General features: G+C 42.4%; 1 protein-coding gene across 5 annotated transcripts in view; it reads right to left on the reverse strand.

Moving 5' to 3' along the window:
• Nucleotides 1–12,099, reverse strand: part of LOC135209616 (E3 ubiquitin-protein ligase UBR2-like) — a 97,432-nt gene that overhangs the window by 39,636 nt on the left and 45,697 nt on the right. For all 5 annotated transcript variants that reach the window (XM_064242317.1, XM_064242318.1, XM_064242319.1 and 2 more), the window contains exons 13-21: nucleotides 11,206–11,482; nucleotides 10,832–11,050; nucleotides 10,322–10,549; nucleotides 9,634–9,768; nucleotides 8,787–8,935; nucleotides 7,779–8,006; nucleotides 6,974–7,187; nucleotides 6,470–6,600; nucleotides 5,948–6,226 (exon numbers count right to left, since the gene is read on the reverse strand). In XM_064242317.1, coding sequence (XP_064098387.1) covers nucleotides 5,948–6,226; nucleotides 6,470–6,600; nucleotides 6,974–7,187; nucleotides 7,779–8,006; nucleotides 8,787–8,935; nucleotides 9,634–9,768; nucleotides 10,322–10,549; nucleotides 10,832–11,050; nucleotides 11,206–11,482 — 1,860 coding nt within the window. The remainder of the gene's footprint in view (nucleotides 1–5,947; nucleotides 6,227–6,469; nucleotides 6,601–6,973; nucleotides 7,188–7,778; nucleotides 8,007–8,786; nucleotides 8,936–9,633; nucleotides 9,769–10,321; nucleotides 10,550–10,831; nucleotides 11,051–11,205; nucleotides 11,483–12,099) is intronic.

Raw genomic sequence — 12,099 nt, forward strand, 5'->3', positions numbered from 1 at the left:
CCAGTGCATTCTTCGACATCGGAAGATCTGGTTTTTTCACAGAGCACCACAAGTTCTCCGAAGAACCTCTGCATGCTCTGGTTCTCTGCAAATAAAACTTGAGAGCCCTGACAGGACACAGGACTCTCTCAGCTTCAGGTCCCACTAGCTCCGACAACCCTTTGATCTCGAACGTCCTCGGCCAAGGGTTCTCTGTTCTTTGCTAAGAACGTAGGACTTAAGGAACAAACTGCACTATGATCCTTGAACCCAATATGCTTGCTTATGACTTGAATTTCGCTAACCCTCTTCGCCGTCGCCAGAGCGGTTAGGAAAATGGTCTTCTTAGTAAGATTCCTAAGCGAGGCTAAATGGAGCGGTTCAAATTGACTCGACATGAGAAACTTCAGTACCACGTCTAAGTTCCACGATGGTACTTTAGGTTGGAGAACTTTCACAGTCTCAAATGATCTAATGAGATCATGAATGTCTCTATCATTTGCTAAGTCGAGTCCTCTATGTCTGAAGACCACAGAAAGCACGCTTCTGTAGCCTTTAATCGTGGGAACGGCTAGTTTCGCTTCTTTCCTAAGGTGAAGAAGGAAATCTGCTATCTGGCTCACAGAGGTTGAGGTGGAGGAAATGCCCTTCCTTCTGCACCAACTTCTAAAGACAGCCCCACTTTGATTGGTAAACTGCGATTGAGGAGGGCCTCCTTGCGGTGGCAATCGCCGTTGCCACAGGTCTTGAAAAACCCCTCGCTCTGGCCAACTTCTTGATAGTCTGAACGCAGTCAGACTCAGAGCGGGGAGGTTTTTGTGGTACCTCTCGAAGTGGGGCTGTCTGAGTAGATCTTTCCTTAGGGGCAGAGTCCTTGGAAAGTCTACTAGGAAGGACATCACCTCCGTGAACCAGTCGACCGCTGGCCAGAAGGGGGCGATGAGGGTCATTCTCGCTCCTTCTGATGCAGCGAACTTCCTCATTACTTCCCCGAGGATTTTGAATGGGGGGAAAAGCGTAAATGTCTAGTCCCGACCAATTCCACAGTAGGGCGTCTACTGCCACTGCTCCCGGGTCCAGAACTGGGGAGCAATACAGCGGAAGTCTCTTCGTTCGGGAAGTTGCGAAAACGTCCACATGAGGACGTCCCCACAGCTTCCATAGCGCCTGGCATACTTCCTGATGAAGGGTCCATTCCGTCGGCAGAAGCTGTCCTTGCCGACTGAGAAGGTCCGCTCGCACGTTTTCCACGCCTGACACAAATCTTGTCAGAATCGTGACGTTTTGCGACTTCGCCCAAATCAGGATATTCCTCGCGATGACGAACAGAGAAGGAGAGTGAGTTCCCCCCTGTTTCCTGAGGTATGCCAAGGCTGTGGTTGTTGTCCGAGTTTATCTGAACCACTTTGTTGGAGACTTCCTCTTCGAAGAACCTTAGAGCAAGGTAAACCGCTGAAAGTTCTTTTAGATTGATGTGCCAGGACAACCTGTTCCCCTCTCCAGGTGCTGACACTTCTCTCCCTCCCAGTGTTGCTCCCCAACCCGTGGAGGACGCGTCGGAGAACAACACTAGGTCGGGGTTCCGAAGCTTGAGCGAAAGTCCTTCCGCAAGCTTCTTTGGATCCAACCACCATTTGAGGTGCTTTTTCACTTCTTCCGTCAAAAACAAGACCTCTTCTAGATCCTGTTTGCGTGACCAATTGCTTGAGAGGAAGAACTGAAGTGGTCGGAGGTGCAACCTTCCCAGAGAAACAAACTTCTCCAGTGAGGAAATGGTCCCCAGCAGACTCATCCATTCCCTCACCGAGCATGTTTCCTTCCCTAGAAAGGCCGACACTTTGTCCAGGCATTGAAGTTGTCGCCCCTGGACGGAAAAGCCCGAAAAGCCACTGAGTCCATCTGAATCCCCAGATAGACTAAGGATTGAGAAGGAGTCAGATGCGACTTTTCGAGATTCACCAGAAGTCCCAGGGACTTCGCTAAACGACAGAGTCGTGTGAAGGTCCTTCAGACACCGGGTCTTGCGATGAGGCTCGAATAAGCCAGTCGTCTAGGTAAGAGGAGAGATCCTTATTTCCGCAAGATGGAGCCACCTCGCAACGTTCTTCATAAGAACGGTGAACACCATCGGCGCCGTGCTGAGACCGAAGCAGAGTGCCCTGAATTGGAAAATCTTCCCTTTCAGGACAAACCGCAGGTATTTCCTTGATCGGTGGGGATGGATGGGGACGTGAAAGTATGCGTCCTGAAGGTCTAAAGAGACCATCCAATCCCCCGGTCTTAAGGCTGCAAGCACGGATTGAGGTGTCTCCATCTTTGAACTTCTGCTTGGTAACGAAGCGATTTAGACTACTGACATCCAGAACGGGGCGCCACCCCCCTGACTGCTTCGGCACTAGGAACAGACGGTTGTAAAACCCCGGAGAACTCCGGTCGCAGACCTGTTCCACTGCTTGCTTCTCGATCATTTGATCTAGTAGCTCGTGAAGCACTTTCTGCTTTTCTCCCTGATACGAAGGAGACAAATCCTTTGGTGTCGAAGACAGCGGGGGTAACATCAGGAAAGGAATTCTGTACCCCTTCTTGACGATGTCCAGAGACCAAGCGTCGGCACCTCTCTCTTCCCAAGCTTTCGCGAAATGTAGAAGCCTGGCTCCTACCGGTGGCTGAAGGACTTCCCTCTCACTTCTTGCTCTTGGAAGGAGCGGGAGTCTTGCCTCTGAAAGAACCTCTTCCTCGAGGGGCTGGCTGCGAGGCAGAAGCGGATCGAAAAGGGCTTCGATTTCTTCAAAGCAGAGGACCCAGAAGACGAAGAAGTAGTAGGCTTCTAGAAGACTGTGCCAGAAGGTCTTGGGTTGCTTTCTCCTGGAGACTGGCAGCTATGTCCTTTACCATAGACTGGGGGAAGAGATGTTCTGAGAAAGGAGCGAAAAGAAGATCCGCTTTTTGCGCTGGTGAGACCGACTTTGCAGTAAAATTGCAAAAAGAAAAAGTGCTCTTTTCTTAAGCAGTCCCGTGCTGAAATGAGCAGCCAATTCCTCAGAACCATCCCTGACGGCCTTGTCCATGCAAGACAATACACTGGACAGCTCCCCCAGACTGATGGAATCAGAACTCCTGGACCTGGCATCCAATACTCCAAGGCACCAGTCAAGAAAATTAAAGACCTCTAGTGTCCTGAAGAGGCCTTTAAGGTGAAAGTCTAACTCACTATGCGTCCAAGAGACCTTAGAGGAAGACAGAAAAGATCTTCTGGCGGCGTCTACAATACTACCAAAGTCTCCTTGAGCTGAGGCTGGAAGCTTAACTCCGACGTTTTCTCCCGTATCATACCACATACCAGCTTTGCCACCAAGTCTTGAAGGTGGTAAAGCGAAAGAAGTCTTGCCTGAAGCTTTCCTCTTTTCCATCCAATCATGGACCTTTCTAAAAGCTTGCTTCGTAGAAAGCGACTTCTTCATTCTCACAAAGCCCGAGATCTTAGTAGCTTTGGATGACGAAAACTGAGAGGGAGGAGTACGTGGAGCTTCAGGTTGGAAAGTGTCTGCAAAGACTGACTGTAGCAAACGAGTCAAAACCTTGTAGTCCGTCGAAACTGGAGCCAACTGCTGTTCTTCGTCCGCTTCGACGAAAGCGTCACTAATTTCCTCTTCAGACACTGGAGAAGTCGGAGGAAGTAAAGAAGAGTCACGAGCTTTCTCAAAAGAGAAAGAGCGCGAACAGGAAGAGTTCCCGCTTCCGCTTGCGCTTGCGGAAGTGGAAAACTGACGTCCGTAGGCGCGCGCTTGGCGTCCGAAGCCAATCTACTGGCGCCGACTGAAGCGCGCTCGACCGCAACAGGTGTACACCTGGCGTCCACTGGTGCTCGCTGAGCGTCCACTGGTGCGCGCCGAGCGTCCACTGGTGCGCGCCGAGCGTCCACTAAAACGCGCTGAGCGTCCACTGGCGCTCGCGAAAAACTTGCACCGAGTCACGCTCGGCGTCCACTAAAGCGCGTTTTGACTTTCACAGAAGCGCGCTCGGCATCTAAAGAAACGCGCTTCTTATCAACAAGTTTCGTAGCAGCGGAAACAACAGCTTCACGAGAGCGAGAAACGAATTTCTCGCCTCCTCTAGAAAGTTGCTGGGAGCAGAACGAACTCTAGAGAGAACTCAATCGGAGAGAGACGAGCGAGGAGAGGGAGAGGGAGAACGCCTCGACCTCTTCACAGGAAGATTGTCATCCTTCTTACGGCGACGTGGAACAGTCTCTCTCGAAGAAAAAACATCTCGAAGTTGCTGCTGAAGAGACTGGAGAATCTTGCTTGTAGGTGAAGCCTCCTTTTCTGGGGTTCGGGATGGGCTGATCCTGTGAGCAGGCGAGGGGCTGAGGCGGAGGGGACGCCTTCTTGCTACTCCCAGGAACCGCCACTTCACGCACCTTAGAGCGACTGCGGCGCTCGAAAGAAACATCTAGGAAAGACTCCGCCTCCGAATAATCCTTACGCTTCTTCTGCGGAGGAAAAGCAGCAAACGCACTATCAGGCGACGAGCAAAGTGCCGGAGAACAACTTGGATGTGAAGCGTCCAGAACGCGAGCGCTCCTTTTCAGCGGACGTGATGCGGTATGAGAGCTCCACCCCTTGCGCGGGGAGGAAGCTTCAGAAGAAGAAAAGCACTCCTTGAGAAGACGTGCACGCGCACGCTCCTTGGCAGTCTGGGTAGGTTCGTCAGAAGCTGCCAAAGGCACGCCAGATCGGTGGGGGTTCCTCGTAACCCTCCTTCGACTTTCGACATGCTCTCTCCCCGTAATCTGGGAGTCAAGCAGAGGTCTAGGTCTAGAGGCGGAATGAGGCCGATCTGACGCACCCTCCACTACACAAGGGGCACTTTCACTGCACTTCTCTTCACTTTTGCTCTCCAGAGCTAACACTTTTGATTCTAAGTTACGAATCGATTCAAGAATTAGCGATAAAGTATTACCTTCTACGACACTGTTTCAGGGGCCGGAGGCAACACTACAGGGGTAGGAGCATAATCTACAGAAGGAGGGTTAGCAGGAGAATAATTTAAATCTTGCCTACCTGAAACACTCCTGGAGGAAGACCTCCTTAACCTATCTCGCTCAAGTTTCTTAAGATAGGTTTCATACGCCTTCCATTCCGACTCTGTTAATCTTTCACACTCCTTACAACGACTTTCAAACGTACATTCATTCCCCCTGCAAACTTTACAAACAGAATGTGGGTCTACTGAAGCTTTCAGTAGCCTACCTCTACATTCGGACATAGAACAAAATCTAGCGCTAGCAGAACTAGACCCTGACATCTTGATCAAAGAAAAATCAATACCAAATTCAAATCAATCCAAAGTCAACGTGTGCCAAGCCACCGATCCAATTCAGATACCAAAGAAAAACCAAAAGGGATACTCAAGTAGCTAGTAAGTTTCCAAAATCTGGACGGAGGTGCTGCAAACAGGTGTTTTCAGCACCGGCGACAGAAAAATTATGAATAGAAAATGGGAATGATTCCTGATACCCGCCTCCCAGCGGCGGGAATGGGTACTAACCACCTGACTCCCACTGCGTGTGTCGTAAGTGTTTAAATTTCTGTCGGATTCGGAAAAATACAGCTATATATATATCTGACAGGTAAGTTTCATGAACAAATTGATTAATACATTGAATTTACTGAAGCAGTTCAGTTATTAAAGAATTACTGATATTTCAATGACGTACCTTCAGATACATTACCGTCATGCATGGGTACACTCACGTGGTATATGAAGCATTCCTCTAGTACATAATCACTCTCACTCCTATTCTAAGTAAGTTATACTTGGTTCCTTTTCCAAGGCTGTCAATGTCACTAACTAAAAGGCAAAGAAGTTCTGGAGAATAAAAACCTACGAGCACAGAGAACAAAAGTAAAGACATTTAATAAACCAGAGCACCCTCTAAATTGCCAACAGTAAGTACTGTACTCACCGGTACGGTCTTCGTCTTTCTTTGGTTAGGACATCCTCGAAGTATTTCTGCCAGCACTGGGCATGCATAGCATGACCACAGGATGAAGTATGGACACCCCAATGTAGGTCGGCAGGTAGTATCAAAGGATCGTGGTTTTCTGGTTGCTCGACACGGAGGGCACGATTTCGAGACAAAACTGTAGATCTCTGAATAAGACCACCAAGTACCATAGGACGGCCAGTGGGGCCCTCACCTGAACCAACACTATCCTCTTGATGACAAAGGATACACGTATACCTATAACAAAAATGAAAGGCACATCATCACTACCATTTTTCCAAATAGCAAATATCAGACTTCACACCCTACCTGACTGTTATTTTTCTTACCTTATCCTGAAATTTGCAACTTTTAATACAAGAAAACATCTCACCATGACTGAGATATTAAGAGAAATACTGAACTACATAAACTGCTAATATTGGTCATAAATAAAAGCACAAAATAAAATAAAAAATCTAATCTACTTTATACACTTACGGAATTTCTTTTGGTATCCTAAGTGTCTGTCGAGGGCCGATAGCTATCATATCCTCGGGTAGCTGTTCACTAATATCCATGTGTGTTGGTTCAGGGACATCTGGAATTTGGTCAACTGTTGATGGAGTTTCCTGTATAAAAAAAAAAATAATTCAGATATCCCTCATTAGTAATTTTGATAAGCTGTAATGTACCTGGTTTATTATTTCTATTTAGCCTACAATGCAATGATGCACACTTTACATAATAATCAAAACAAAGGGACTTTACAGGTCAAACAGGAAGTTTGAGTAAAAAAAATTGAAGCAAACGACTGTAATCCATAATATTAAGGAAATTTATGTTTCTTCCATTTCTCGTGAACAAAAGAAATATCACTTAACACATGAAAAATACAACTGTCACCCAAGGAAATATTAGAGCTAAAAAATTCAATCTATAATTTAGTCAGTGTCTCTACTAGTACTTCAAACGCAAACAGAAATAAAGTTAGAAATATCTCACCTCAAACAATGTTTCATTTGTTTTGATGAAGCTCTGCTGCATGGCAGCCATCTTCGCCATAATACGGGCTTTTCTCTGTGCCACAAGATCAGCCTTTCGTTTCTTTTCCGCCGACGCATTGCCGGCCACGGACGTTGAAGCAGTGGCCAGGGCTGCTTCAGTTACCTGAGGTGGCTTCGTGACTCCAGCGGACAGATTTAAAACTGAATGGTACCTGAGGACATTAAAGGTAATAATATAAGCACAAACAAAGTAGGAATTTGAAATAAGTCTCTTAATAATAGGTATTCTAAAACTGACATCAGTCAATACAAGTTTAAGCAATAGATAACATGAGAAGTGCTTTTTCCTTAATTTATGGTTAGTGTTATATGATGAACATAAAGTGAACCATTTTAATCTACTGACTATGAGCACATCACTTCTCTGATTAACAAAGTTCAACTAAAATTAAAAAGCCATTCACAATGTGGAACATACTATTCCCCTCATGGAAAATAATATTACTTTAAAAGGTCCTTAAAAGACTTAAAATTGAAGTATTTGTATTATAGCTGTGCATGAGACAGAGCCCCTAACATAACCAAAAATTCAGGTCTTCATGTTTTCTTGTTTCTTCTCCTTTACAACACTATCTGAATACAGGAAGGTAAAAGAAAATAACCTATAATAAGAAGGACTATTGAAAATAAGGGAAGTGGAGTAACCTGTCCCCCATATGAAGATCAATGTTTGGATCCTTGGGTTTGGGGCTGTGGTCTTCTACCTCTCCCATTTTCCTTTGTGAAATTATGAATATACTTACTTCCTAATGGTCCATGACAAGAGGTCTTTGTGGGTATTTGTTCGATGATGGCCAACGAGGTCCTCTAGGAGAGACAAAAGTTCAATCTTCTGAGCTCTCCTTGTAAAGTGGAAGTAAGGATCATTGTTCTGATGGTAGCGCTCTTCCTCATGGAGGGCATATCCAATAAGGTGTAGGACTTTCTGGAGCTGAGATTCACTGACACTTCGGGCTTTAGCTTCATTCATCCTAGAATGAGAATGATTAGTATTACGAATTAGGTTTCTAACAACAGATTCAAATTTGACTGATCTGAAGACTGAAAGCAAAGCACCTATGACCTATAGGATACCCAACAATGACAAATAACAGTATTGCCCACAGCATCCAGTTTTGTACATTTTAAGCTGGCCTTCCCTATACAGTAATACCCTTAATATTAAAAATAAAGTTTGTTTCAATGGAATAATCAGTTCTTAAAACAGAATTCACACATCCACAAATGTCTGAATTTTTTTCAATTCTAAGGCTATTACAGCAGATTTGTGTATCTGTATTATTTATTAAGATTCAAGCAACAATATATATACTGTAAACATCTTCGATGCCTTAACAGAGAATATCAATTTCTCACATTTCAGTAAATTCAAGGATCTATGAAAGAAAAATCATCTTACAGCTTATTCTCAAAAGGGATACTGAAAATTCATACATAATTCTCATTAAAAATCATTTTTACTTCTCGGTGATAAAATTGCCTGTGTAATCAAAACTGAAGAAAACATCTCCATGGTAATAAATGACTAGTGACTGTGACACTATTAATTTAATTAAATCCACAAACAATCCTGGCAGTAACCTTTTAGAAATAAATGAGCAGTTATCCAACAAATTTTCCCTGCATGAGAGCATTTAATAACCAGCCAGAGAAGAGCCATTGTTAGGCTCAGAGGTCTGGATAAACTAATCCTTTATAATAACAACAAGAGCATTTAAAGGGGATCATTAGATATGACATCAGCAACTCACCTTTTCAGAACCGTTTTAATGGTGTGAAGGAAAACATCGCACTGCAAGACATTGACAATCATAGTGAAGGGAACTGTGAATGGAGGAGGAACGGGAGGTGGACAGCATTCCTCTTCCCCAGCATTCTTTTTTCTCAAGCGCTGGGCCACCTAATTAGGATAAAGGAACTATGTCAAATACTTTTGTTACCTGTTTCACATACACAAATCATGTCATACTTTTACATTTCCTTGCAATACACTGAACATTTGCATTAATGAAGACTACCAATGTGAGAGACCATTACATTTAGCAAAGGTTTTCAGTCCATGGTTGTAAGGCTGAATTAGTACCGCTAAGTAAGACACTAACTACCAACTAACAGGACAAACATTTGGCTAACTGATTTTATCATAAAATAAAAAAAATTCCTAATAAATGAAAAAATTAATTAAGAAACTCACTAACCTAAGGTAATTTTACTTTGAATAATTACTTATATGAGTAATGCTCCCATTGTCTAATATAGCAAAACATACAGTAACTGAAGGGATTACAGGTGATCATTTTTTAATATAGACATTTACTGTATTTTGAAGTGGAAACGACATCTCTTAACGCCCATTATCTAATGAACACAAAGAGTACTCAGGACACCAGTAGTGATTTGTATGCTGATTTGAACGCTAACATTATGTTAAACTACATACAATGGTGCCGAAAAATATGGCAAACCTATTCATCACCACAAAGCACTTTCACCAAAGCATTTCCCATATTTCAACAACATTACATCATGAAAAATCAACAATGGTTTCAGTACCAATGGCAAGAAATGCAAACATCGTCAGGTATCACTTTCACCTACCTCTGATTTGCTTTGTTCTTCACGAGTGTAATGATAGAAAAAGAGATTATAATGAGAATAGTAGGACTTCTTCAGTTCAAATAATCCCTTTGTTGCACCTGCTGCTTTCTTAAAATCTGCTACTTCATCAATTACCTGAAAGAAAAACAAATACATGGAAGACATTACACATTCATAAAACATCCGAGCATAATATACAATAACATGAAGGAAATCATAAAACTGAACTACTACAATTTACAATTTTGACAAATATGCTAAGAATAAAATTATGACTAAACTTAAGACCAGGCAACGGGTTACGACATTCACTGAGATTATATTACTTAAATGGGTTACGACATTCACTGAGATTATATTACTAACAGAAAAATTAAAGCATCTGTTTGAACGTCTTACAAAGCTAAGGACAAATGTTAAAGAAAGAATAAAAGGACAACAAAGTATAGGATAAGGGATATAAAACAGTACAAAAGTATCACTGATAGCAATTTTAATTCTCCCATAAACTGGCCAGAGGATGAACAACTGCAACAGGAGTGGAGTAAAGAAGACAGTTATGTAGATGAACAAAAGGAAGAGATAAGAGATGGAAAATAATGCATCTCGGCACTGAATATATGTCAAGTTCTAATTCAAATAAAAAATAAGGGTGTTCAAAAGCACTACAAATATAAATTCAGCTTACCTTTTCCATGCCAGTTTCATGATTAGTTCCTTCTGGAAGTGCCTTATTTAGAACAGAATGAGGCATTGGTTCAATGCAAAGGAGCTGTATAATTTCCTTCTTGATGCGTTCCTCTTCAGAAATCTGACCAATACCCGGGGTGTATCGTTCTGACACCAAGGTCATGACTAACTGTAAATACTCTTCCACTAATACTACAGTCTGCCTCATGTTGTCTTCATCATTTCCCTGTAAACAATGGGGCATTGTAATAAGAAATGTTAAGAGCTTTAATAACAAAATACCTTTCTTTAAACAAAAAATGCGAAAAGGACACAAAAAACAGTAATGAATTACAGTAGTAAATTCAGGAGTGAAAGATGCTAAAGATCAAAATACACTGTGTCTATAAAGGCAAACTTTAAAGCACAACCTAAATACACATAATGACTATGAAATTGGTTCCAACTGAACATAAGCAGCTTATCTACAACTCAATACCTACAAACAACTAAAAACCACCCTACTTACTCTTAAATAATTGATCTCATAATCTTCACGAGCCCAGCTCATGAGATTGAAGCGATTCAGCAAATGGATCAAAAACTCGTTGGAATCTATAAGCGTCGCTGCAATTTGTAGCAGCATTACATCTCTGTCAAGCATTTCCTGACGACATCTCACATTGTGATAGAAGTAGATCTGATTGATGAGTGAAAACCCATTTCTTCGCCACATTCCAGCATGAACCTACAAAGAAAATGCCATCATTTACCTTAATTTCAAACAGCATCCTTACTACTTCCAACTGTCTTAAAGATTTAACTGGGAAAAAAAGCCCCACATGGCATGTAATTAACTGTATGATGACTGAAGACTGATTACAAACAGAATGACTCTCTCACCTGTGCAATCATAACCTGCGTCCTGAGCACAGGTTCCATTAGCTCCTCGGGAGATGGTTTTCCTTTGACGTGAAACTCTGGGGAATTGTAATTCAATCCATACTTGTCTAAATGTAATGTAAGCCCAGCTGCAATTCTTGAGAGTGGAAGATGAATAGAAACTGGAGCAGATGACACATCATATTCAATGCATGAAACAGAGTAGTCAAGAAGTTCTCGTACATACCGCCTCTTCATATCTTCTGTACACGTATCTCCTAATTCCCTAAGCAGCAATCTGAAAAACATCAGTAGTCTAAATTAGAACTATCATTTACAATTAATTGATACTTTAGTCCACAAATTAAAAAGAAAATCATCTGCTGTGAGGATGGCCATCATTGTAAACACCTCCTAATGGATACTTACAACTACAATCTCAGTAATCTTTGTCAATGCTTAAAATCCTTTCTTCATTACTTTGTTTTTTAGACATTTTTTTGTTTATGATTTTTTTTAATCCTACCTATTTCAGTCATAGTTTTTCTGAGATATGTGAGTTGTATCACTCAACTTAAAAGTGTAAGACTTCATCTCTGAGGTATATTTTAAGGACAGTTTACACTTTACAGTCACTTTCACTGATAAATGGTGTCTTTAATAGGTGGAACAAAATCTAGTTCACTAGTATACAGTAACTTGACTTAAATCTGGACTTCCTTAATGTAACAATTACTGAGTTTGTGACCTGTTATTTTTAAGTTAGCACCACTCCCACTCACAACTGGTAGGACAAAAGAAAAAGGGAATCGTCCACCATATTCACTAATGCTCTTCCTGCATCTGATCCTTGAATTGTAAACATAAGGCTGAGCAGGTTGAGGTTGTGTAAACAGTCTTTTTTTCAAATTTGTA

Source organism: Macrobrachium nipponense, chromosome 38 (assembly GCF_015104395.2).
Source record: "Macrobrachium nipponense isolate FS-2020 chromosome 38, ASM1510439v2, whole genome shotgun sequence".
Lineage (NCBI taxonomy): Eukaryota > Metazoa > Arthropoda > Malacostraca > Decapoda > Palaemonidae > Macrobrachium > Macrobrachium nipponense.